This window comes from Stegostoma tigrinum, chromosome 5 (assembly GCF_030684315.1).
Source record: "Stegostoma tigrinum isolate sSteTig4 chromosome 5, sSteTig4.hap1, whole genome shotgun sequence".
In the NCBI taxonomy this organism is placed as follows: Eukaryota; Metazoa; Chordata; class Chondrichthyes; order Orectolobiformes; family Stegostomatidae; genus Stegostoma; species Stegostoma tigrinum.
The window spans coordinates 13,500,019-13,527,083 of NC_081358.1; the positions used below are offsets into that span (position 1 = coordinate 13,500,019).

The 27,065-nt window shown below is 42.7% G+C and overlaps 2 protein-coding genes and 1 long non-coding RNA gene across 6 annotated transcripts in view; 2 read left to right on the forward strand and 1 right to left on the reverse strand.

Annotated features, from left to right (window-relative positions):
* LOC125452020 (BEN domain-containing protein 5-like) overlaps window positions 1-7,526 on the reverse strand; it is a 41,285-nt gene extending 33,759 nt beyond the window's left edge. Inside the window, exon 1 of the mRNA XM_048529907.2 lies at window positions 7,119-7,526. Within this exon, the coding sequence (XP_048385864.1) occupies window positions 7,119-7,344 (226 nt within the window). The 5' untranslated portion in view covers window positions 7,345-7,526. The remainder of the gene's footprint in view (window positions 1-7,118) is intronic.
* On the forward strand, window positions 7,058-11,907 carry LOC125452023 (uncharacterized). The gene is made up of 2 exons (XR_007247439.2): window positions 7,058-7,637; window positions 8,286-11,907. It is a non-coding gene; the product is annotated as an uncharacterized LOC125452023 (long non-coding RNA).
* A 1,368-nt stretch (window positions 11,908-13,275) lies between these two features.
* The window catches only part of rad21b (RAD21 cohesin complex component b), a 53,933-nt gene continuing 40,143 nt past the window's right edge, over window positions 13,276-27,065 (forward strand). For 2 of the 4 annotated variants that reach the window (XM_048529903.2, XM_048529906.2), the window contains exon 1: window positions 13,276-13,409. The gene's annotated coding sequence lies outside the window, so the exon portion shown is untranslated. Of the gene's footprint in view, window positions 13,410-13,502; window positions 13,902-27,065 lie in introns of those variants that run through there. The other 2 variants (XM_048529904.2, XM_048529905.2) reach the window with 2 other exon arrangements.

Here is a 27,065-nt window from a genome sequence, read left to right on the forward strand (position 1 = left end):
TGCTCAATTGTGACAACACCCAAAAGAATCCACTCCCTCCATATTGACGCTCAGAAGCAGCAGTTGCATGCTGTCTCAGGATGTTTGGTGAATTTCTGCAGTGTATCTCTCAAGTCCACTTCTGTCTGGAAGTACAAGGTTGCCAGATACACAAACACCGCCATCCGCAAGTTCCCCTTCAAGCCGCTCACCATCCCGAATTGGAGCATATCGTCATTCCTTCACTGTTGCTGGGTCTAAACCCTGGAATTCTCTCTCTAAGGGCAGTGTGGGTAAACTTACAGAAAATGCACTGCAGTGTTTTAAGAAGATAGTTCATCGCAACCTTCGAGGACAACTAGGGGTAGGAAGAAAACACTGGCCAGTCAATGCCCAAACCCAATGAGCGAATTAAATAAAATAGACAAACAGCTGTACTGAAAATTTACTGCTCTCTAAAGGGTAATTTACATTTATGATTTATTCAATTTCTCTAAAATGATAAGAATGCACACATATTTCACATATATTTTTTACAAGTTTCTTCTGGCCCAGAGATAGAAACATTGACATTGATGTTGCTGCACAGCAAGACAGTCCCTTGATTTGGCACCAAATTTAAATAGACAACAGAGTTCGAAAAAACACAGAGTTTGCTAGATTTCTGGACAAATTTCTTCGAAACCACAGTGAGCTTTGCTGGTAACTTCAAAACCTAGGCTATTATCCATGTCAAACGCTGTATCATTGTTTTGCTATTCTGAATCAATAATTCCATTTTTCCATTCCTATTTGCACTGGTATTTCAAGTGGTTTCTGTAGGCTTCATAACATCACCCTTTAAAGCTGCATTTCTCCCTTAGGGGCTCCAAGGTTAAGTGTCATGAATGTAAAATACTTTGCTGGATTTTGCCACATTGAATTTATCACCACTCAGCTAGTTATAAGAAATGTATGGTCACTCCAATTAACTCTTCTGGGCAGTATATTTATGGGCATCAATTGAAAATGGCAACAAACTCATCCACTATCAGATAGTCTGACAACGTTCATTGTCAATGCTTACACCTGAAGAATGGCCAAATAGTACAAAAGCATCATCAGTACCTATTTAGTTAAAGGAGGAAAAAAAAGGTGAAAAAATAAATTGCTGTGCTAGAAATCAGGACAGGTATAATTTGAGAAACTTGAAGAAAGCACAAGGCCCACTTTGCAGACCAGTGTTGAAAGTAAAAGCATATTTGCACAATTTTCCCACATGAACGTTTTCCAGGAGACAAACCAGGAAACTTTGATAAATTTTTGTAATCACAATTATTCTATACAACATATTCAGATACAAAACCAATCAGAGCTTGCATGGGTTGTATTTTCAGAACTCTTAGGATGGTTTCATCACACAGTTCCAGCACAGAAGCAGAGGTCATGGACATCCAAAATTGAGCAGTCCATCTAGAATTCTGTCCCTTATGTTATCCTTCTGTTCACTAGCCCATCTACAACTCTGTGAAGCTCAAGTGATGAGGGTGCCTTATTTAACTCAACATGACAGGAAGTTGAGAAAAAGTGTCAAGAGCAGATTCTGTGTGGTATTTCCTTCTCATTGCCTTTCACTTTTCCTGCAGATATCAAAGGTGCCTATTTGTAAACCAGAACAGATGGGAGGTTTTACATCCCATCATTACTGAAAGCAAAGGCAAAAATACATCACCTCCTAATCACAGAAAATCACTGCGATGACAACTTCTACACTTGTCAGCCACACGGCAATTCACCACAAAGCTCAGGATGGTCTCTCACACGCGAGTAATTTGTTCTGCCTGGCAACAGATCAGTGAAAAACAACTGTCATGGATCAAGGTGTTCAACCTCTGTTCCTGATCACCCAGAATAACATCCCACTGTATGTGGTTGGAAAATTCTGCTCCCTTGGTTCACACTGACAATTTGTCCCTTCAGGAATAACACAGGGAAAGCAAGTACCAGCTTTGGTTGACTCACAAAACATTTGAGACAACATCAAAAATAATCCTTTGGGCAAAACTGATTACTTCTAGGCCTTGCTGTACGACTGTAAAACACAGGTGACTTATTGCATTATACGTATATTCTGGCAGAACAAAATCAGAAATGAGGCACTTTTCTTGAAGGTAGAGTTTCCAACAGTGATGAAACTATTCAAACAGAGGTATGTTTGATGCTTCAAGTATATCAACAATTCAGAAAGTGGTTGTCTATCCAAGGACCTGCTATAGGTGAAAAGCAGCAGGAGTCAGATGATCAGGAGCATGAGTTGGCGAATTCACAATTGTGAGCTGGAAGGTATGTCTAGCCAATCTCATACTTCACTGAATAAAGGAAACACAGAGGATGATCAACATGAATTCCTAGAGAGCTGTGGTACACTTTGGATTATTTCATAATAAGTTAAGTTACCCTCAGGATCCTGGTAAGGATATAGAAATGCTTGGAAAGAAACGAAATGGATGCGCTCTGTTGAACGTTTCAGGTGTGAAGCACAAATGTTTATAAAATACAGAGTTAAGTTAGCACTTGCTTTGTTTAACACTTGTGCAGCAAAGTTACAGTTAGTAAGTGAAAATATTTTTCATTTTAGAAGGTTAGTGCTTAGGTAAGTTGGTAAAACTTTTTTAAAATGGGTTAATAAAGACAGAAAAATGTGTAAATACTCAACAGGGCAGGCAGCATCTTTGGAGAGATAAAGATAACCAATGCTTCAGGTTGATGACTTCTCATTAGAACCAGAAAACATTACGAGATGCAACAAGATTTTAAGTAAATGGAAATGCAGATAGGGAAGGAAATGCAACAAAGGAAAAGTCTTCACTCGGGTACAAAGCAACACCAGATAATAATTAAACAAGTCAGGAAATAAAGGATGTGCCTTGAGGAGGTCTAATTTTCTATTCAACCTGTTCAGAGATGTTATTACAGACCTCTGGAGCAGGCAGGGCTTGAACCTAAGCCTCCTGGTCCAGGGGTAGGGATACTACCATTGTGTCATTTGAGGTCTCCCTGCAAGGAGGTTTAAATGGGCAAACAAAATCATTATGAACAGCTGCTGTCTGATTAAAAAAGGGAACTGCGATTATGATTTGAAATCGTTGAACTTGATGTCAAGTCCACAAGATCATAAATGACCATTCAAAAGAGATGCTGTTCCTCAGGCTTATATTAAGCGTCATTAGAACATTTTAACGAGCCCAAGGAGAGAGGGATCAAAGTTGGATGGGGGTGAGGAAATTCCTAGTTACACTTGCAGACTGAACAAAGGTGTTGAGTGAAGCCATCAATTTATCCTCACATTTTGTCCACGATATGAGGGAGGTTGAGTGGTGAGCAGAAAATACAGGGTACAGAATTGAAAGTAGTATAAGGAAATTTCTGCTGCGCATGGAAGGGTGTTTTGGACCCTATACCGTGAAAAGGGCAGATGCAAAAGGGTAGGTGTGGCCTCTTTTTTGCCTACACTGGTGCAATTTTCTTTGAGGGGGGCTAATTGAGAGTGGTGGTTCAAGAGTAGAGCAAAATATTATGATGGAAATGGTTTTCTTAAAATGCTGATATACAAAGTAACATTTGATAGTGACAAGATGAAGCAAAAATAATCTAGAGGCTGTTGGAGTGAAAGACAAGGATAAGGGGTACCCTATCGGGGTAGGAGAAGGGTTAGAGTAAAGGTTCAGGAACTAGAAAGAGTGGACACAGTTTAGGACCCTATTAAATAGAGGGGGCCCAAGTAGAACTGGAACAATGTACGCTCTATAGTATTTATCCAAAACAAAAATGTATAGGCGTAGTTTCCAATTTTACTCGGTGGAAGAGATTCACAAAATCATGACAGATATGGACAGGGTAACTAGCCTCTCTCCGAGACCACTCTCTCCGCGACTCCCTTGTCCGCTCCACACTCCCTTCCAACCCCACCACACACAGCACCTTCCCCTGCAACCGCAGGAAGTGCTACACTTGCCACCACACCTCCTCCCTCACCCCTATCCCAGGCCCCAAGATGACCTTCCATGTCAAGCAGATGTTCACCCGCACATCTGCCAATGTGGTATATTGTATCCATTGTACCCGGTGTGGCTTCCTCTACATTGGGGAAACCAAGCGGAGGCTTGGGGACTGCTTTGCAGAACACCCCTGCTCGGTTTGCAACAAACAACTGCACCTCCCAGTCGCTAACCATTTCAACTCCCCCTCCCATTCCTCAGACGACATGTCCATCATGGGCCTCCTGCAGTGCCACAATGATGCCACCCGAAGGTTGCAAGAACAGCAACTCATATTCCGCTTGGGAACCCTGCAGCCCAATGGTATCAATGTGGACTTCACCAGCTTCAAAATCTCCCCTTCCACCACTGCATCCCAAAACCAGCCCAGTTCTTCCCCTCCCCCCACTGCATCACAAAACCAGCCCAGCTCGTCCACTCCCCCCACTGCATCCCAAAACCAGCCCAGCCTGTCTCCGCTTCCCTAATCTGTTCTTCCTCTCACCCATCCCTTCCCCCCACCTCAAGCTGCACCTCCATTTCCCACCTACCACCTCATCCCGCCTCCTTGACCTGTCCGTCTTCCCTGGACTGACCTATCCCCTCCCTACCTCATCACCTATACTCTCCTCTCTACCTATCTTCTTTTCTCTCCATCTTCGGTCTGCCTCCCCCTCTCTCCCTATTTATTCCAGAACCCTCACCCCATCCCCCCCTCTGATGAAGGGTCTAGGCCCGAAACGTTAGCTTTTGTACTCCTGAGATGCTGCTTGGCCTGCTGTGTTCATCCAGCTTCAGACTTTGTTATCAGGGTAACTAGCCAAGGTCCTTTTCATTGGGTGGGGGCTTCCAAAACTAGAGGGCAAAAGTTTAACGTAAGAGGGAAAAGATTTAAAAGGACCTGAAGAGTAACTTTTTCCACGCAGAAAGTGGTGAGTGTATGGAAAGAGCTGCCAGAGGAAATGGTGGAGACTTAAAAGGCATCTGGATGGATATGACTGGAAGTATTTACAGAAGTAGGCAAAATGGCGGCAAATGAGGCTAGGTGAGATTGGGATCTCTGGTCAGTGTGGACAAATTGGGCCAAAGGCTCTGTTCCCATGCTGTATGACCCTATGGCTCTAAGTAAGCAAATTAAAGAATCGGCTGATTATGACAAGTACAGGTTCACCGGGTAGAGGTTAGGGATTGGTTGGACCTCTGATCATGGAAGAGCCTGAGCCTTTCAGGTTATTCTGTTCAGCAATGGATATGTGAAAGAATTTATGAAAAACGGAGATAGTTACATTCATTGCCACTGGAAACTTAGCAACAATTGTTAGTCTTTCTACTTTCCTTTTAAGTTTGGCACATTTCTTTTGAGGCTGGTGATTTATGCACTTGCAAAGATGTTAAACCTTTCAGCATTTCCGCCCTTGCTGGGTCTATACTCACATTCCATAGTCCAAATCAACTATTATATTTAAATTGCCTCCACCTTTTATGAAGACAGATAAAATGTATTAAGAACCATGTCCAAATCTTCCATCTTTACACACACTGAATATAAATTTCCCTCCACAGGTACTATCTGGCCAACTGAGTAACTACCAACATTTTATATTTTTCTTTCAGATTTCTGAACTTTCATAGTATTTTGTTTTCATCAAGGATGCATGTCTTGCATGATATCAGGACAGATCCAATTATCCCCACTGTAACTAGATCTTTACTTCCACCTGCTGGGGAGAATCAGCTGGTCACAATACGTCTGACAAGCTACTAAGTGGGCCTGCAACACATATAAAAATCTTAAAAGTATTTGTTCATGAAGTAACACTATGAAATAAGAGAGATAAAACCAAGAAGCGAAGAAATTCAGCAGGCCTGGGAGCGTCCATGGAGTGAAAAACAGAGTTAACATTTTGAAGCCATTACAGCTCTTCTTCAGAACCGTTGTGAAGACTAGTGTTTGGAAAGGTGGTTATGGTCACAATGGATTTGAAACATAAACTCTTGTCTCTTCACAGGTGCTGCTATACCAGAGTTAGAATCATAGAATCCCTACAGCGTAGGAGCAGGCCATTCGGCCCATTAAGTCTACACCAACTTTTTGCACAGCATTCCACCCAGACTCACCCCTTACCACACCCCTGCATTTCTCAGCCTAGACACTATGGGCAATTTAGCAAAATCAATCCACCTAACTTGCATATTCTTTGGACAGTGGGAGGAAACCTATGCAGACACAGGGAGAACGTGCAATCTCCACACAGACAGTCACCCAAGGCTGGAATCAAATCTGGGTTCCTGGCACTGTGAGGCAACAGTGCTAACCTCTGAGCCACCAACAGTTTTTCCAGCATTTTCTATTTTTATTTCAGACCTCTACCATCCTGTGTAGTTTTCTTCTATCCAAGACAGATGTAGGAAGACAGCAAAGCCAATTTTTAGTGGTACATTTATTCATGCATGTTGCAAAGTCAGCTGTGCGCCTTAAACAGCAATTTAGAAGTATTTTTGTTTCTCCACACTGGTGCCTCAGCAAGCTTTATTCTGCCCCCCGATGCTGCCTGGCCTGCTGCGTTCCTCCAGCTCCACACCTTGTTATCTAAGACTCCAGCATCGGCAGTTCCACTATCCCTTCTTCAAACTACAATATTTTCAAGCATTTCTCTTACGAAGTCTTAACTTAAAAATGAGCAATATCTATTCATATTAACTGCAAGACCGATGAAACTGTAGTCTCACAGGCAGTGGTGTATCCTGTTGTAAGTAATTATTATGTGCTGAAAGGGGAAAAAATAACAATAGAAATTCAAATTTAGCTTTTCCATTGCACTGAAACGAACAATAAAGGGGCTGGGAGATGCAAGAGTTTGAATACACCAATGCAAGCGGTTACCTGAACGAAAACAATGAATAATTGCTGCCCATCAGGGTTGGTCGAAAACTCACCCCTCCTGCACAGCAACAGGAGCATTTGGGGGTTGGGGAAATACGTTTCAACCAATTGTGTTTTTTTGGAGGGTGGAACACTCCCATCTCTCATTGGTCTTTCGTTCACAGCCGAGCCGGTTGGGTAACACTAAACAATCCCACGTTTCCCTCCCCTCCTCGTTTCCGGCCTGGGTTCGTACCTACCTCCCAGAGCGAGAATCTGGGCCTTCCGGCAGTGACCCCCCTTAGTAACGGTGCCTGTTTCCGCCTCTCCTGCCGGAGCCGGTCCAGGTCCTACTCCCGGCAGCGACAGTCGATAAACTTGTTTCTTGTTGAAGTCGCACTTGGATGTGGGGTGGAAATTTTTAATGTGGGACACGGGTATAATATGATGCACTTGGTCCTGCAGGAAGCGTACGCAGGCGAACATGTTTGTTGAAGGGCGCCGCCAATAACAGTATCAGCAGCAACTGCTGCTGCTGCCGCCGCCGCCACCTTTTCCTTCTCCTTCCCCTCAGCAGACTGGCTCCCAGTAGAGCGGAGAGGAACACAATCCGGATCGCAGGCTCCACCGCGAACCACCACCCCCTCCAGCAGCTGGCTGCGCCTGACGTCACCGACAGAGGCGCACCGGCGCCAGCAGCAGGAGGTAGACTCGGACTGTACCCCAGGGCAAACGTGCTCTCACTGATTCCAGGCTCTGCGTTGTGTACAGCCGACCCGGTGGGCAGTGAATAACGCTCCAAACATTCCGCGTTTGATATATATGCAATTTGTCGCAGCGTACCCGTTTACTGTCTTGATTATTATAATATTTTGCAGAATAGGGTTGTTTCACATGTTGGACAAGACTCACCGTAGGATGAGGTAAAAAGCGCATGCACCAGACCAAAGGTTAAGAGAACTATAAATAAGATTCACGAAATAATGCAAACTTTACCGAGCACATCGCTCGAAACACAGCGAATATCCAAGACAAATACTGTTACGAAGAAAACTTTTAATGCGCATGGCATAAATGTATACGGTAGTTTGGAAAAAAAGTTTTTTGTAATTTTTTGGACTCATTGAGATGACGATAATTAACATTGGATAATTTGCATTTTTATTTTGGGAATTCACACATGACTGCAGCCGAAAGCCAGCGTTTTCTATCTTGTCGGAAGAGCACACGTACTTATAAATCTGAGATGTTCCCTTTCCCGAACTACAAGAATTATGATGTCTTAAAATCTGTAATCTCCTAGCTTTACAGCCCTTCACAAGTTAATGTCATGCATTAGGGTCAGATTTGTGCTGCGGAAGTACAGATGTTTTTAAAAATTTTGGGCCATGTGTTAATTATTCTCCTCCTAATATTTCTCTTAAAAGGTGGTGAAGCGTATAAGAATTTTGATGGCATTGAGCGAACAGTAACGTATTTGGAAGTTACGATGGTACGAATTGAGGAAACTTAGGTCCAGGCCTGAAACGTCAGCCTTCCTGCTCCTCTGATGCTGCTTGGCCTGCTGTGTTCTTTCAGCTCTACACCTTGTTATCTCAGATTCTCCAGCAGCTGCAGTTCCTACTATCTCAAAACAGCTTTTAGGTGGTTATGTTCCAAAGTGTCTACTGCCTTTTTGAGCAGTTAAAGTCACAGGTTTGGATAATGTTATTGAAATCTGGATGATTACTGCAGGGCACCTATAAGACTCTACTTCGACAACAAAACAGTGCATATGACAGAGTAAATTTTGACGTTTAATGTTTGACACTTTCAGGATATTATTCTGGGAGGAATTCCAGAGTGGGTCCCAGCCAGGTCCACTCAGTTTCTTGTTTTTTTCCTTTTGTTTGGAAAACTATAAAGTGAGTGAATTATGTTGTATGCACTTGATTTTTGTATGTTATTATAAATTGTTATGCACATAAACAATGCAGGAGCTTGCTACACCAAATGCCAATTAAAATTTATTAGGTGCCAAAAATACCACAAATGGTGCTTCTCATGAGCAGGAAGTGAACATGCTTTATCCTTTAAAACAGTGATCCTCTGTCAGTCCTGTGTGCACATCAATCGTGCTTCAGTGCCTTGCAGCTTAAACTGCAGACTCTTACCAGGTAGTTTGTTGAATCGTGTTTTTCAGTTTGATCCAGATGCAGAGTACGGTTAACTTTTTTATGGGGCAATGCAACAATTGAATCATAAATATGCTCAGAAGTGATGTGTGAAGCTAGTATATTACTGCACTAGGAATATAGGAAGCTATTTGGCCTTCTCAAGTCCGTGCAAACTCTTGGCAAGGGCAGCTTAACTTACCTCCTGGTAACCATGTCGGATAAAGAGCCCTTCATAAGGAAGAATAACGCAAAGCATTTTACAAAGATAATAAGATTCCAAGCCCAAAATTATAATGGTCAATAAGGCAGATAACAAACAAATGATCAACAAGGTACATTTTTAATGAATCTGTGGGATGTCAGATGCAGAGTCATCAAACTAGTTTTGTGGAAATTTTCCCAAATTCGAAGCTTAATGTTGTTACAAAACTTCCACTAAAAAAGTGCTATCCTCAGACAAATTTTCTACCGTAGCTAGGTTTTTTTTACATCAATCTGAAGTAAGGATTGTGATATGGAAAATTCAGCCAAAAACAAAAAGAATATTGGATCTTTTCATTGTTTACAATGATATTATGACACCAACTTGTAGAGGTGGTAGCATTGTGGTTTTTTTTTTCCACTTATGGGATGTAGATATCACTGGCTAGCCAGCATTTGTTGCCCTGGAGAAGGAGGGGGTGAGCTGCTGCCTTGAACTGCTGTGGGCTGACCCACAAGGCCACTGGACAAGAAACCAAGAGACTTAGACTAATGTTCTGGGGATAAGGGTTTGAATTTCATCATAGCAGATAGAATGTAGAACATTACAAGTCAGGAACAGCTCTTTTGGCCCACCATGTCTACAGCAACTATTTTGCTATTCTAAACTAATCTCATTTGGCTGTATATGGTTCATACCCCTCTACTCCTACCTGTTTGTGTGTCTGTCTAAATGCCTGTTAAACTTGGCTGATGTATCTGGCTCTACAACCTCCCCTCACTGTGCATTCCAGGCACCTACATCCTCTGTTTTAAAAAAAAAAGCATTCTTGACAGACGTCCCTAAAACATTTCCTCTCTAACTTTAAATTTATAACCCTTCATATTTAACATTTCCACCCTGGGAAAGAAACTGAGTATCTGCCCTATCCATACCTTTCATAATTTTTGGATATGAATTACATCAGTATCCAAGGAGTTTCGAATGGTGCTGAACATTGGGCAATCATCAGTGAACATCCCCACTTCTGACTTGAAAGTAGCTGAAGATAGTTGGGCCTAGGATGCTATCCTGAGAAACTCCTACAGAGCTCCTCCCTGGAGCTGAGATGACTAATTTCCAACAACCATGAACGTCTTTCTACGTATCAGTTTTGACTCCAACCACCAGTGATTTTTGACTCTGATACCCAGTGATTCCAGTTTTGCTAGGGCTGCTTGATGGTACAGTCAGCTGAATGCAGCCTTGATGTAAAGGGCTGTCATTCTCACCTCTAGAATTCAGCACCTTTGTCCATGTTTGAACCAAGGCTGTACCCGCATTCACCACTTCCTCTGGAAAGCCAAAGGACCTATTCTGTGTTGTAATGTTCTATGTTTTACACACAAACCACACTGTGTAGAAAAAATTGTCCCTTGTGTCTTTTTAAAATGTTTCTCCTGTCACCTCAAAAATATGTCCTCTAGCCTTGAAATCCCCCACTCTAGGGAAAAGATACTTGCCATTCACCTTACCTATACCCCTCACGATTTTATAAACATCTGTATGGTCACCCCTCAACCTCCTACACTACAGTGAAAGAAGTCCTAGCGTACCAACCTCTCCTTATAATCCATTCCCAGCAACATCCTGGTAAATATCTTCTGAATCCTGTCCAGTTTAATAATAATCTTCCTATAACTGAGCGATCAGAATTGGAGACAGTATTCCAGAAGAGGCCGCACCAATGTCCTGTATGACCTCAATGTAACATCCCAAGTCCTATACTGAAAAGACTGAGCGATGAAGGTAAGTGCACTAAATGCTGTCTTAACCACACTATCTATATATGTGATACAAACTTCAAAGAATTAACAAATCACAGGTGTCCCAACTGTGAATGAATCTCTTCCCATGCTTGGCACAAGTTAATGGTTTCTCCTGGTGTGAACTCACTGATGTTTAGTTGAGATGATAGCATGAACCCATTCACACACCAGCCAGCTATTTCCACCTCGGGAACATCACCCTATCCACCCGAGACTCAGATCCTCTGCTGCTGAAACTGACATCCATTCCTTTGTTAGCTGAGTATCTAAAACTCTGCTATCCACATGCTCAATTGTACCAAGATAAATACCATCACTCCTGTGCTCCCTGACCTACAAAGATTACAATCTATAAACAAAAACATTTTAAAATTCTTACCATTGACTTAATTCCTGGCTGTGATCATCCTGACCTCCCCACACCGTACAACCTTCAAGACTTGGACAACTCATTTAGTTTAAGACTCCAATAATATGTTTATGCACTGCTTCACCATTGGTGGCTCAACAGTCTGGAATTCCCACCCTGAACGTCTCAGGTTTGCTTTCCTCCGTTAAGATATTCCTGTAAACCCACCTATTTGGCAATAGCCTCTCTGATCAAGGGTCTAGGCCCGAAACGTCAGTTTTTGTGCTCCTGAGATGCTGCTTGGCCTGCTGTGTTCATCCAGCTTCACACTTTGTTATCTTGGATTCTCCAGTATCTGCAGTTCCCATTATCTCTGATATTTGGCAATGCTTTCGGTCACCTGACCTACTATCTCCCTCTGTGGCCTTAGGGTGCATAGTCCTCTATAATATTTGTGTACTTAGAAACGTGATGAAATTTAAATTATTGATTTGTACATATTATCAACTAAAATTATTAAAACGCTTAAGTGAAGCCTTCAGAGTATTCTTTAGTTCTCCCTTTACCACCATAAAAACATATCTCGTTATTCTTTTTATGGTTCTGTAAGTGAATATCACATATTTTGACTTGTTGAACAGCCGTATTCGATTAGGACATCTCCAATACGTTATGGGCACTTTTATGTCAGCTCAATGTACGCACCTCAGCGTCTGGTATTTGGGCCTGCCATTTAATTTTCAAAAGACAGTGAGTGTAGTATCCCTGGTACAAGGACTAATGGATGTATTATTTAATGAAACAATGATGAGGGGGAATAAGGACAATGTAATGTGTACATCAATTTCTAAATGGCATTTTAGAAAGTACTACAAGGCTTTAAAAAAAAACTACAATCCATGGGATTAAAGGGTAACAGTTACATGAATGTAAAACCGGCTAACGGACAGAAAGCAACAATGAACAGTTTTCACACCAGAGAAAAGCATCGCGAACAATTGTTAGGACTTGGATATGCAGACAACTTCAAAATGTTCACATGACATGAAACAAGGACAATAACAGGGTCTGGGAACACACATTTGGACTGGTGACGCGAAGACATATGATTTATGAAATTTAACGGAGAAGTAATACGGTATGTTAAAGAGAATGAGCAGAAGCTGTATATCCCCGAAATATTAAAGGTGTTGCGGTGCAGAGAGTCCTGGGATATATGTACACAACACTTGCAAAGCACGGAAGAAATATGGAAAGTGCCACGGCTTCAGTTCAGAAATAAGCTTTGCAAAGCCCAACAATGTGAAGACGGGATTTGATATAGGTGTTCAAAGTCAAGATCCGTTTTGATAGATGAATTAAAGAGAAAACTGTTCCCAGTGGTCGAAGGGTCGGTAAACGCACAGATTGGCAAAGGTGACATGAAAACTGTCTCAGTGACTTGTAACTTGAAATGTACTCCCTAAAAAGACCGTGGAAGTAAATTTAGTAATATTTATTTTTTCCAAGAAAGAAAAGCTAAAAGGAGGAAAGTATAGTGCCAAAGATATGAAGGCGAATTAGTCAAAGTTCTTTCACAGCCGTCACAGGCCTGTTGGGCCTCTTGTGCATTGTTCTCCGAAATAGGAAATATTCTTCGGTCTGACCACGAAAAGATAAGGTATCAGATGGACGAATAAAGCCAAACAATGTAACTTGTACCATAGTTTTCGAAAAGGGAAGAAGCGTAGTTGTGGTACGGATACTTTAACATAAAAATCAAAGATGACTACCACTCACTGATTAAATAAAGTGGAACATGAAGCTCTCTGCAAAAACGATGTTCATTCTCTCCCTTCTCTATTTGCACAGCCCGGGTCCGGCTCACTCCCTCCCTGTCGGTTGGACGGTAAACATCCGGTACGTTTGAATAGTTTTGGGCGGGAAGCTGCGGCGGCGGCGGCCATCTTGTTTACTCGGGCAGTGTTTGTGTGTGGAGCTGGGGGTTGCTGGAGAGGGATACTAGCCTGATCGCAGAAGCAGAGCAACAGTGGACTGTAAGTTAAAAGCGCAAATACGCGGATGCACATGTGAATTGTTTTTAGCCAGTTCCCGGTCCCTACTGCGTGGCTCAGACTTTATTTATAGTCGGCGCGGTGGATGCGCACGTCAGCGTTGGGAGAAGGAGTGAGGCCCGGGGCCCACCGTGGTTCTGTCTCTCTAATGTATGTGCTGTTGGAGAATCGGCACCCTCGATTGGGGGCATGGAATGGGGGCGGTAGGAAAAATCCCTGGAGACCTTGGCGACAACACCCGTGGTTAAAATGGCGACAGGAGAAGGGAGTGTAGTAGAAGCGGCCTATCCCCGACCTCGAGTGACCAACTGCGCCGTTGTTGCCTGCCTGAGAGGCGGGTGCAACATGAAGGAAACCGCAGAGAGTCTCGGGGCCCTCGGCCTTCGGTCATCGATCTAACGGAGAGTTGTGACGGATCTCCGTTTTTCTGTGCGAATTTATAGTCTATTTTAGGCCGACACCCTGCTTCTAATTGTATGTTTATTCAGTAACTCCGATTGTTTCAATCCCGTATCGGGCGCATCCCTTTCTTCTCCTCAATATGTTCTGTCTGGGGCCTTTTATATGTTTTGACATTTCACCCACCGCCTTGCAGAAATTCTCCGAGACACTGATATGCTTTATGTTTATCGCGCGCTTTAATCTCGATCGGTTTTCTGAGCTCATGTTTAGAGATCGGCTTGTTTCTAGTAATAACAGTGACTGACTTGATATCGCGATGCAGTCACAAGTCTTTTGTCCATTTTAAACAACACATCTGTTGAAAATCTCGTCTGTATTATATTGTATGACAACTTATTGGTAAGATCGTACTTGTAAAGCTTTTGATTGGCCTCTGTTATCCAAGGCACATTAAATGCTGTTGACTCATTATAAATTATTTTTCATATCATACTCCAGAGATAGAAATATTTGGTTATGCTGTCCAAATCCCGAATTCCTGGGTTCTGTGGTTACCCTAACTGAATCTTTTCAGCCCCTTTTTATACCAGCGCGATGTTCACAAAATAAGCAGAGTACGATATAGATTTCTAATTTTTTTGGGTGTGTACTCAAAAGATGGGCAGAAATTGCTGTCAAATTAAATGGTCGTTGCATTTGTTGTACTTTTAAAATGTCTGAGTAGCAATCTTAATTCAATCTTAATTTAAAAAGTGAAACATAGCCATATTTAATATTCAAATATGAGGTCAGAGAATAAATTGTTGAATTTTAATTGAACACTTGAATTATTCAAATGTTAACTAATTAACTTATAATAATTATTATAAGAGGCAAAGAATGTACCATAGCAGAGAAAATAAGAAATGAACTTGATTGTCTGCTGGTAACATTTATGTGTTGTCGGTGGTTAATGAAAATAATGAATGTGATTTTAACAAGGAGAGATAAGGAGTGATTTTAACAAGATTTTTCAGGCAAATTTGTCTTGAAATTTGCAAGTGTTTGAAAATAGCCATTTAGTTAGAATAATGAGTAGTCTTAAATGGAAAAACTTGGATTTGAAAATGTTTTCCTTGCCGATAAAAGGATCTATTGGCACGACCTGTCACCTGTTAGAATTTACGTAAATATTAGTGTGCTGCAAGGCTGCAGTTGAAATCTGTGCCTAAATGATTGAGTTATTGCTTTGTTGTCTAATGGTTGTTTATGCAACATTTTATCCTTAATGATGACTGCAGTCTGATCAGAAGGTTAATTTTTGATCCTAGACTTCATCTCTGTGTGTATAAGGCAGCAATGAACAATATCAAAGGCAATCTGGATGTCCATATAGGGAGTAGGATCATGAATCCAACATGATAATTTGGGGTGGTAGGAACTGCTGATGCTGAGATAAACCAGACAAAGAGGGTGGCCATGGGTACCTGCATGGGCCCAAGCTATACTGTATCCGTTGTACCCGTTGTGGCCTCCTGTACATCAGGGAAACCAAGCGGAGGGTTGGGGACCACCTTCGTACGCACCTCTTTGACCTGTCTGTTTCCTCTCACCCTATCTTCTCCTTTATCCATCTTCTATCTGTGCCCCCTTCTCTCCCTATTTATTTCTGAATCCCCTTCCCCTCCCCCATTTCTGAACAAGGGTCTCGACTGGAAATGTCAGCTTTCCTGCACCTCTGATGCTGCTTGACCTGCTGTGTTCATGATTATTTGTCGACAGACTTAGAAATTTCTTTTTGGTTCACAGTTGTATTGATAGAATTTCAGTCTTCCAGATGTGTCAGACAGGATATAGTTAATAAGACAAACTCAAAGAACATGTATTCAGTAGGAAAAAATGGGGTCGATTGACTTTGCGGGTTAGTTGATTATGTTGTAGGAATGGGAACGGAAACATAGAACATAGAACAGTACAGCATAGAACAGGCCCTTCAGCCCACGATGTTGTGCTGACCGTTGATCCTCATGTGTGCACCCTCAAATTTCTGTGACCATATGCATGTCCAGCAGTCTCTTAAATGTCCCCAATGACCTTGCTTCCACAACTGCTGCTGGCAACGCATTCCATGCTCTCACAACTCTCTGTGTAAAGAACCCGCCTCTGACATCCCCTCTATACTTCCTCCAACCAGCTTAAAACTATGACCCCTCGTGTTAGCCTTTTCTGCCCTGAGAAATAGTCTCTGGCTATCAACTCTATCTATGCCTCTCATTATCTTGTATACCTCAATTAGGTCCCCTCTCCTCCTCCTTTTCTCCAATGAAAGAAGTCTGAGCTCAGTCAACCGCTCTTCATAAGATAAGCCCTCCAGTCCAGGCAGCATCCTGGTAAACCTCCTCTGAACCCTCTCCAAAGCATCCACATCTCTCCTATTATAGGACGACCAGAACTGTTCGCAGTATTCCAAGTGCGGTCTAACCAAAGTTTTATAGAGCTGCAACAAGATCTCACGACTCTTAAACTCAATCCCCCTGTTAATGAAAGCCAAAACACCATATGCTTTCTTAACAACCCTGTCCACTTGGTTGGCCATTTTAAGGGATCTATGTATCTGCACACCAAGATCCCTCTGTTCCTCCACACTGCCAAGAATCCTATCCTTAATCCTGTACTCAGCTTTCAAATTCGACCTTCCAAAATGTATCACCTCACATTTCTCCAGGTTGAACTCCATCTGCCACCTCTCAGCCCATCTCTGCATCCTGTCAATGTCCCGTTGCAGCCTACAACAGCCCTCTATACTGTCAACGACACCTCCAACCTTCGTGTCGTCTGCAAACTTGCTGACCCATCCTTCAATCCCCTCATCCAAGTCATTAATAAAAATTACAAACAGTAGAGGCCCAAGGACAGAGCCCCGTGGAACACCACTGACTTCCAGGCAGAATATTTTCCTTCTACTACCACTCGCTGTCTTCTGTCGGCCAGCCAATTCTGTATCCAGACAGCTAAGTTCCCCTGTATCCCATTCCTCCTGACCTTCTGAATGAACCTACCATGGGGAACCTTATCAAATGCCTTGCTGAAGTCCATATACACCACATACACAGCTCGACCCTCATCAACTTTTCTAGTCACGTCCTCAAAGAACTCGATAAGGTTTGTGAGGCATGACCTGCCCCTCTCAAAACCGTGTTGACTGCATTTAATCAGGCCATGATCTTCCAGATGGTCATAAAGCCCATCCCTCAGAATCCTTTCTAACACCTTGCAGACAACGGACTTGAGACTTACTGGTCTGTAATTGCCGGGGATTTCCCTATTTCCTTTCTTGAAGAGAGGAATTACATTTGCCTCTCTCCAGTCCTCAGGTACGACTCCAGTGGAGAGCGAGGATGCAAAGATCCTCGCAAGTGGTGAAGCAATTGCATTTCTCGTTTCCCAAAGCAGCCGAGGACAAATTTGGTCCGGGCCTGGCGACTTGTCAATCTTAATGTTTGACAAAATTTTCGGCACATCAGCTTCCTCTATCTCTCTCCATTCCAGCATGCACACCTGCTCTTCAAAGGTTTCATTCACTACAATGTTCGTTTCTTTCATAAGCAAGTTCCCTATGCTATCCCTGATCGGCCCTACTCTTTCTTTGACCATTCTCTTATTCCTCACATAAGCGTAAAATGCCTTTGTGTTCTCCCTAATCCGTTCTGCCAAGCCTTTCCCGTGCCCCCTCCTGGCTCTCGTCAGACCACTTTTGAGCTCCTTCCTTGCCTGCCTGTAATCCTTTAGAGCTGAGCTTGACCCTAGCTTCCTCCACCTTATGTAAGCTACCTTCTTCCTTTTGACGAGAAGCTCCACCGCCTTCGTCATCCAAGGTTCCTTTATCTTACCCCTTCTTGCCTGTCTCAGAGGGACATAATTATTCATCACTCGCAACAACTGTTCCTTAAACAGTCTCCACATGTCTATAGTGCCTTTACCATGGAACAATTGCTCCCAGTCCATACTTCCTAACTCATGTCTAATCGCATCATAGTTTCCTCTTCCCCAATTAAATGTCCTCCCATTTTGCCTAATCCTCTCCTTCTCCATAGCTGTGTAGAATGTGAGGCAGTTATGGTCACTATCACCAAAATGCTCTCCCACCACAAGATCTGATACCTGCCCCAGCTCGTTTCCGACCACCAAGTCTAGAATGGCCTCTCCCCTCGTCAGCCTGTCAACGTACTGAGTGAGGAAACCCTCCTGAACACACCTTACAAAAACTGCTCCATTCAAATCTTCTGCTCGAAGGAGGTTCCAATCAATATTGGGAAAGTTAAAGTCACCCATTACAACAACCCTACTACGTCCGCACTTTTCCAAAATCTGCCGACCTATGCTTTCTTCAATCTCCCTGCTGCTATTGAGGGCCCTGTAGTAAACCCCTAACGAGGTGACTACTCCCTTGCTGTTCCTAATTTCCACCCATACTGACTCGGTAGGCAGATCTTCCTCGACAATGGAAGCTTCTGTGGCTGTGATACCCTCTCTGATTAGTAGTGCTACACCCCCTCCTCTTTTTCTCCCCTCCCTATTCTTTTTAAATGCTCTAAACCCTGGAACACCCAGCAACCATTCCTGCCCCTGAGAAACCCATGTTTCTGTTATGGCCACAACATCATAGCACCAGGTACTGATCCATGCTCTAAGTTCATCACTTTTATTCCTGATACTCTTTGCGTTAAAGCAAACACACTTTAACTGATCCCTTGGTTCCTTCCCAGGAAAATCCTTCCCACTAGCTGGTCTACCTCTTGCTATTGCCTCACCTGCATCAACTCTCACCTCTGGTATACAGCTCAGGTTCCCACCCCGCTGCCATACTAGTTTAAACCCTCTCGAACTACTCGAGCAAACCTTCCACCCAGGACATTGGTCCCCTTCCGGTTCAGATGCAACCCGTCCTTCTTGTACAGGTCCCACCTTCCCCAGAAGGCATTCCAATTGTCTACATATCTGAAGCTATCCCTCCTACACCAGCTGCGCAACCACGTGTTAAGCTGCGCCTGCTCCCTGTTCCTCGCCTCGCTATCTCGTGGCACCGGTAATAAACTAGAGAACACTACTCTGTTCGTCCTGCTTTGCAGCTTCCATCCTAACTCCCTGAAATCACTTTTGATATCCTCAATCCTTTTTCTGGCTATATCATTAGTGCCAATATGTAACACGACTTCTGGCTGTTCGCCCTCCCCTTTTAGAACCTTATACACCCGATCGGAGATGTCCAGGACCCTGGCACCAGCGAGGCGACATACCTTCCGAGAATCCCAATCCTGACCACAAAATCTCCTGTCGATTCCCCTAACTATCGAGTCCCCTACCACGAGTACTTTTCTGTTCTACCCCCTTCCCTTCTTTACCACAGTGTCAGGCTCAGTGCCAGAGAACTGACTACTATGGCTTTCCTCTGGTAGGTCATCGCCCCCAGCAGTATCCAAAACGGTATACTTATTGCTGAGGGGAATGCCCACAGGGGATCTCTGCACTGTCTGTCTGTCCCCTTTCCTCCCCCTAACTGTAACCCATCTATCCTTGTCCTGAGCCTTAGGAGTGACCAACTCCCGGTAACTCCTCTCAATTACCCCCTCTGCCTCCCGAATGATCCGTAGTTCATCCAGCTCCATCTCTATTTCCCTAACACGGTTTTCAAGGAGCTGGAGTTGGGTGCACTTCCGGCAGATGTCGCCAGCGGAGACGTGTGCCATGTCTCCCACCTGCCACATTCTGCAGGAGGAGCAAGCAACTACCCTAGCATCCATACCCCACTTATCTGAACACCCACTCAGTACTAAAGTAGAAAGCTTAGTTCAAGTTGCTATAAAATTAATAACAAACTTATATTCAATAGAGAAAGTTTAGAATGAACCTTACCTTATTAACTAGGTTAGAGGAGGGCTGGTGGGAGACACTACAGTTGTAGAGTCTCGGGTTTAGCCGCCTTGCTGATATATATGGTCACTGCTTTCCTTCCCGGCTGCCCGTCTGGTCCTCGTCACTTCCTCTGCTGCTCCCGCTCCTTCTGTGAAAAAGAAAACGCCGCTACCAGTAAGTAATTTTAAAAAACTGCCTTACCTTAGCTGCAGTCTTCCAGGTTCGTCTTACCTTAGCTGCTGCTCGCACTCAAAATGCACTGATTGGGGAACGTCCATTGGCTGTGTTGTGTTTACTGAACATTACAATTACACAGCACTTTCTTGAGATGTTTTCATGACTGGTTGGAGTTCTGTAATGACAAAGCTGGGAAAATAAACCTCTTTGTTCAAAGCTGTCAACACACTGAAGAGCCTTCAGGCCAAATCACACACACCAACTTCTTGAAATCACAGCTCACATTTTGATAGCCACAGCAAATTTCACACAGCACCTAAGACAATGCCCAACAATGTCAATAAAACAACCCACACATTTTTTTTTAAATGTCAATTTGCCTTAATGCCTTAAAGCTAATGGACCCTTTCAACAACAAAGAAGAATCCCACAAACAAATTATTCTTTCCTTTGGCTGTTTACTATCTGTGTATTAAATCTTATAATTCATCTAATGAATTTTGAGTAGTACGTTGTTTACGTACTAACAAATGGTCCAGACACCTTCATCAAAGTTCAGTGCCAGAGGAAGAATTTAAATTATAAATGGCAATTACAGTTGTGAGAATATACACGGTTGCTGATAGTTATGTTAAGGGGACAGAAATTTTATATGGTGATTTGGAAGGAGTTGAGTTGCTGGAATACTAACATTTTTAGCTCTCATGTTTCACGTGTCGTGTTCAGAGACCTGTGCTGTTTCATCTCATCAATCATTACATGAAGTTTTTGGACATTTTTTTTCCTGAGGAAGAGCTGCCGGACCCAAAACATTAACTCTGTTTTCTCCGCCACAGATGCTGCCAGACCTGCTGAGCTTTTCCAGTAACTTTGCTTATGTTCTGAAAATATAATCTTCATAACCAAGAATAAATATCCATCAATGAGCTACAATCCTGAGTTAACTTAAACAACTGCATTGCCACAAGATAATTTTGTAGCTACCCTGCTCTAATTTTAATGTAAATCAAAGGTGTTCTTTTTGGAAACCAGGTTGTTTAATATGCTTAGAGTTTAAAGGGCCTGCAAATTTCATGTGAAGGACTGTCCATGTTAATATTACATGACATTAATTTGAGAAATTCTTAATGTTTTTGGATTTGGTTTGACTGAGAAGAACAGCTTATACCTTAGTAAACGTAATACCTGTATATTGACGTATTAGGGAAAGTTTCAAATCCTTCAGTTATTTGATTGGCACAATTGTGAAAACTTGAAGTGTGTTCTTGAGATTAGTTGCTGAAGTCAAGCATTTCTTTGATTCCAATGATTCATTGCAGACTGGCAGAAATTGTGTTTTTTTTAAATTTGCATTGTTGTGAGCTATCACAAATTAGATCGTTTAAGCCCCCAAGTAGTTTATTAATCCTCTTGCTGCTTGGTTTTTCATGCTTGTCTCGTTTCCATCAGTACTGTTATGTATGTTTATGTGTGCTGTGTGGTTCATAGCCGGATTAATTTGTTCATTCCAATTGGTTGCCATCTTTTCCAGCTATTTTTTATTATACCTGGCACTGGAAAAGTACGTTAACAGCCAATGAGGTTAAAAGTTTTTTTTCAAAAGTACATTTTAACTCTTACTTTTTAATAATCTCCAACAATGGAGGAAAAGCTGAAAAAATTGACTCCAGACTCATGGGTAATTCCTTGTGTCAGGGAAGTTATTATTCTACCATGAACAGAATCTGTAATTGGGAGAGCACAAGTGGCAGAATGCTCAGGACCCAGAAAGACCAGAAGTCTTTTTTCATGTTGGACTAGAGTTGCTTGCAATAAAAGAAGAACTTGACTTCTTCTGGATCTAGATTTAAACTTTTTTGATCTTATTCCATTTTAGACTGATACAACATGGAAACAAACCCTTCGGCTCAACTCGTCCGACTAGATATCCAAAACTAATCTCGTCCCTTTTGCCAGCCATTTGTCCCAAATCCCTTTAAACTCTTCCTATTCATGTACCTGTCCAGATGCCTTTTAAATGTTGTAATTGTACCAGCATCCACTGCTTCCTCTGGCAGCTCATTGCATACATGTACCCCCTGCCCCTTAGGTCCCCTTTAAATCCTTGCCCACTCACCTTAAGCCTTTACCCTCTAGTTCTGGACTCCCCTATCCTGCGGAAAGACCTTGCCTGCCCACCCTATCCATATCACTCATGATTTTATGAACTTCTATAAGGTCTCCCCTCAGCCTCAGACACTCCAGGGAAAATAACCCTATCCTATTCAGCTTTTCCTTGCAGGTCAAACCCTGACAATATCCTTGGAAATCTTTTCTGAACACTTTCAAGTTTAGCAACATCTTTCCAATAGCTAGGAGTCTGGAATTGAACACAGTATTCCAAAAGTACTCTAACTAATGCCCAGGACAGCTGCAACATATCCTCTCAACTCCTATAGTCAATGCACTGACCAACAAAGGCAGCACACCAAACGTTTCTTCACCATCCTATATATTTGCAACTCCACTTTCAAGGCACCTGCACTCTAAGGTCTCTTTGTTTAGCAGCAGTCCCCAGTACCTTACCATTAAGTATATATGGCTTGTTCTGATTTGCCTTAACAAAATGCAGTATCTCACATTTATCTAAATTAAACCCAATCCATCACTTCTCAGCCATCAGCCTATTCTTCTCCATCCCGGGATAACACTGTGGAATTTCCTTAACTCCAAGGCAATTGCCTCTGTCTAAATTTGCCTCTCAGCCCCAACTCCCAAGTGAAGGGTTTGACAGTGAAAGTGATTGCAGCAAGTTTGCAAAAGGAAATAATGGATAAAATACTATGAGGTTGGTGAAAGAGGTAAATATTAATAAGCTTCTTAAAAGAGAAAAGTGAGGTAAAGGTGTAGGGAGAGTATTCCAAAACTTGGGTTTATACAACTGAAGACATGGCTATTAATATTGGAATGATTACATTGAGAATGTACAAATTTTGGAGTGTGGAGGAGATTTCAGAAATTGCAAGGGTTAAGAACATAGAGAAAATCATACTCGGGTGTGAAAATTTTAAAATCAGGTGTTGATTGGTTGGCAGAGTATAGAATCATAGACTCCCTATCGTGTGGAAACAGACCTTCGGCCCAATAAGTTCACACCGACTCTCCGAGCAGCCCACCCAGACGCATCTCCTTGTAACCTACCTAATCCACATATCCCTGAACACTCTGGACAACATAGCATGGCCAATCCACCCAGACTGCACATCTTTTGACTGGAGGAAGCCGGAAGACCTGAGGAAACCCACGCACACGTGGGGAGAACATGTAAACTGCACAGTCACCCAAGGGTGGAATCGAACCCAAGTTCCTGGTGCTGTGAGGCAGCAGTGCTAACCATTGAGCCACTGTGCCATGTGTAGGTTAGCGTGTACAGGAGTGATAGGCGAATGGATGTGGGCGACCTCTATTGTTTACATATGCATGTACACACTTTGGTGTATGTGTTACTACTACTATTACTTTTTGAAGCTAAAGATGGAAATTCTAAATTGTTTCAGCATAAATGCAGGAGGTAGTCATATTATCTGACCTGACTACCTATTAAAGGAGCTGGGGACATTGCAAAAAGAGCTTCAGTAAATCAGAAAGTGGTTCTACTAATTAAGGTAACCATTGACATTTCAAGAAGAGTTTTCACGAAAGCTATTCTGCCTCCTGAATTTCACAATTATATCAGGCAGAAAAGCCATCTTGATCTCATTTATGAAGTTAAATTTTGGTGGTGGTAATTCTAGTGAAATTTGGTGGCTTTCTTTGCCTGTGTAATTGTGTCCTGGATGGGTGATGACTATGTTCTGTAACTGTCCAAAGTGTATAGCCCACCTCAGCAGGTTAGAATATAAGAGTTATTTTTCTTCAGAGTGCCTTTGTGTCGCGTCTTTTCTTCATTCAAACTAATTAATCTCTCTCCGCCTCTCGCTGTCCCTCTCTCTCACGCACACGCAGGTTCTTTTATTTGAGGTCTAATGCTAATATGTTAGTTACAAGCAAACTCAACAAATATATCTAACCTAGAATTTAAAACACGTAGAGAGCACCAGCTGGTTATAAGCTATTATCCATCACATTTCTACAGATGTCTGCTTTATCCCTTTCTTGTAGAAACGCCGTGAGTTTACTGGGGTATCATTCGAATAACACCAATATCCTATGCAACTATTTTTTGTCTCAGGTCTGGATAGCCAGCGCCAGAGGATTCTTGTGTTGACAGCCACAAGTCACAGCTGATGATGACATTTACACCAAATGTATATTGTCCTAAAACCAAAACTGCAACATCATTAAAGTGATAATATTTGAAAGGAACAGTGTGTAGCTTGTTTTTTGGAACATTATCTCAAATGGCTATCCAGTTTATTCTCTAAAACGTTGTTGGAATTGGGTTCTAGACATGATTTCAATTCACTGCTACAGATTGAAACTCGTACTCTGACGTCTGAATTTTAATTAAGGAATTTGACTCTGACGGTGAATGTTTTTGAACTTAAACTTATTCAGAGCCAAATCTTGTAGGTTAACATATCTAATCTAACCTTGAAGATTTACTGTAATCAGAAATGATACCTCATACTAATCCTCCTTGAACTAATTTGATAGTGGTTACAAAATATTTTGGTCTACAAAACAGTATGCAGTTAGCACAACTTTCTTCCCATCAACTACACTACCTTGTACGACACTTGCGCACAAAGATTCTCTGTTTTAAATGAGCCCTTGCCATTCTCCCCACTCTTGGAAAGATCATAATTTTGAAATCTGTGTACCCAGGCCTGATGACTTTTTAATAAAAAGAATCAGACAATAATCCCAACTGTGGGTTGTTTTCTGCTGTGGAGTGTACATATGAATGTGAAGAAGCAGCCCAAATCATTTGTAACTGGTGGCCACTAGAGCAAGAATGTCCTGGTGCACGCTGTCCGGATCAGAGATGAAAAGTAGTTGGTCAGGATATTGATGTTAATGGAATGATATCCCAGTAAAGTTACATCTTACAACAAGGACGGGATATAAGGAAGTATCTGTAGAAAAGTGCACCAAAAGCTCAGAGGCTGAATGTAAAAAAAAAAGAAAGAAACCAAATTGAACATAGGAGTAATCCCAAAGGTGATGTAAGATTGACATCAGAACCAAAACATCGAAGGGACAGCAGATTCCTGTTTGCCAAGTTTGTAGGTCATATATCTATACATCATCTTGTTTTGACTGATTAGTATTGTATTTTTAGCATTTATAATTGAAGAATTGAGGAATATAAATATCAAGCGAAGTGATCATAACATAAAACGTAGCACTGGAACAAGGCAAAGAGCTGATTTGGAAAGTTTCAGTTGATTTTGTTCAAATCTCAAGCCTGTTTTTGGTAAATTTAGATAAGTCTTAAAAAACATAGAACAGACAATAAGCATATGTGAAGTTGGGTTATGGCAGCAGAGCTGCAGTACATCAAAATTTAGACAGGCAATTGCCTTAACTAAATTTCTCTTTATTAGATGTTGCTCCCAAAGCTGAGTGGTTCAGAGTCATTAATTAGAACTGGAGTGTGAGTTAGATATACTTTGGCACAGATATGAGGGGAGCAGTACTTGGGTACTGTATCTTGCTGAAAGTTATTGGTTCACAATTGGGTTGGCTTGTCAAAGTAGGAGGAACTTGGGTGAGATATGGAGTGAAGAACCACAAACAAACCTTTTTTGGCAAGTGCATCATACTTCGTACCTGCATGTCGAGAGATGAAACTATTGGAAGGGTATCCAGAATGTGCACCCTGGCAACTTAGAGGAGGAAGCTATCCAGAGCGAGGAGGAGAACCTTAATATAGAGAGCTCAATAATAAAGAAGACAGACAGTATCCTTTGTAAGTGGATTCAAAGTTCATATTGTTGTCAGCTTGTGCTAGAGTGAGGGACATCTCAATGAGAATGTATATTGGGAGAGGAGAGTAACATGATTTTGTTGTTACTGCCCTAGTTGGAATCATCACCCACAATTTGGGAGCTATTGGATTAAATTGTTGTGGCGCAAATAAGTGTCCTTTACACAACACATGGGATATAAAGAACATAATAAAGTGTGAAGCTGGATGAACACAGCAGGCCAAGCAGCATCTCAGGAGCACAAAAGCTGACGTTTCGGGCCTAGACCCTTCATCAGAGAGGGGGATGGGGTGAGGGTTCTGGCATAAATAGGGAGAGAGGGAGAGGCGAACCAAAGATGGAGAGAAAAGAAGATAGGTGGAGAGGAGACTATAGGTGGGGAGGGGAAAGGTCAGTCCAGGGAAGACGGACAGGTCACGGAGGTGGGATGAGGTTAGTAGGTAGGAAATGGAGGTGCGGCTTGGGGTGGGAGGAAGGGATGGGTGAGAGGAAGAACAGGTTAGGAAGACAGAGACAGGCTGGGCTGGTTTTGGGATGCAGTGGGGGGAGGGGACGAACTGGGCTGGTTTTGGGATGCGGTGGGGGAAGAGGAGATTTTGAAGCTGGTGAAGTCCACATTGATACCATTGGGCTGCAGGGTTCCCAAGCGGAATATGAGTTGCTGTTCCTGCAACCTTTGGGTGGCATCATTGTGGCACTGCAGGAGGCCCATGATGGACATGTCATCTAAAGAATGGGAGGGGGAGTTGAAATGGTTCACGGCTGGGAGGTGCAGTTGTTTATTGCGAACCGAGCGGAGGTGTTCTGCAAAGCGGTCCCCGAGCCTCCGCTTGGTTTCCCCAATGTAGAGGAAGCCATACCGGGTACAATGGATGCAGCATACCACATTGGCGGATGTGCAGGTGAACCTTTGCTTAATATGGAAAGTCATCTTGGGGCCTGGGATAGGGGTGAGGGAGGAGGTGTGGGGCCTCCGCTCGGTTTGCAGTAAACAACTGCACCTCCCAGTCGCGAACCATTTCAACTCCCCCTCCCATTCTTTAGATGACATGTCCATCATGGGCCTCCTGCAGTGCCACAATGATGCCACCTGAAGGTTGCAGGAACAGCAACTCATATTGCGCTTGGGAACCCTGCAGCCCAATGGTATCAATGTGGACTTCACCAGCTTCAAAATCTCCCCTTCCCCCACCTCAAGCTCCCTTGTAATTGTATTGAAGTCGTGGTACCTGAAGTTGGAAAAGCACACAGTAGA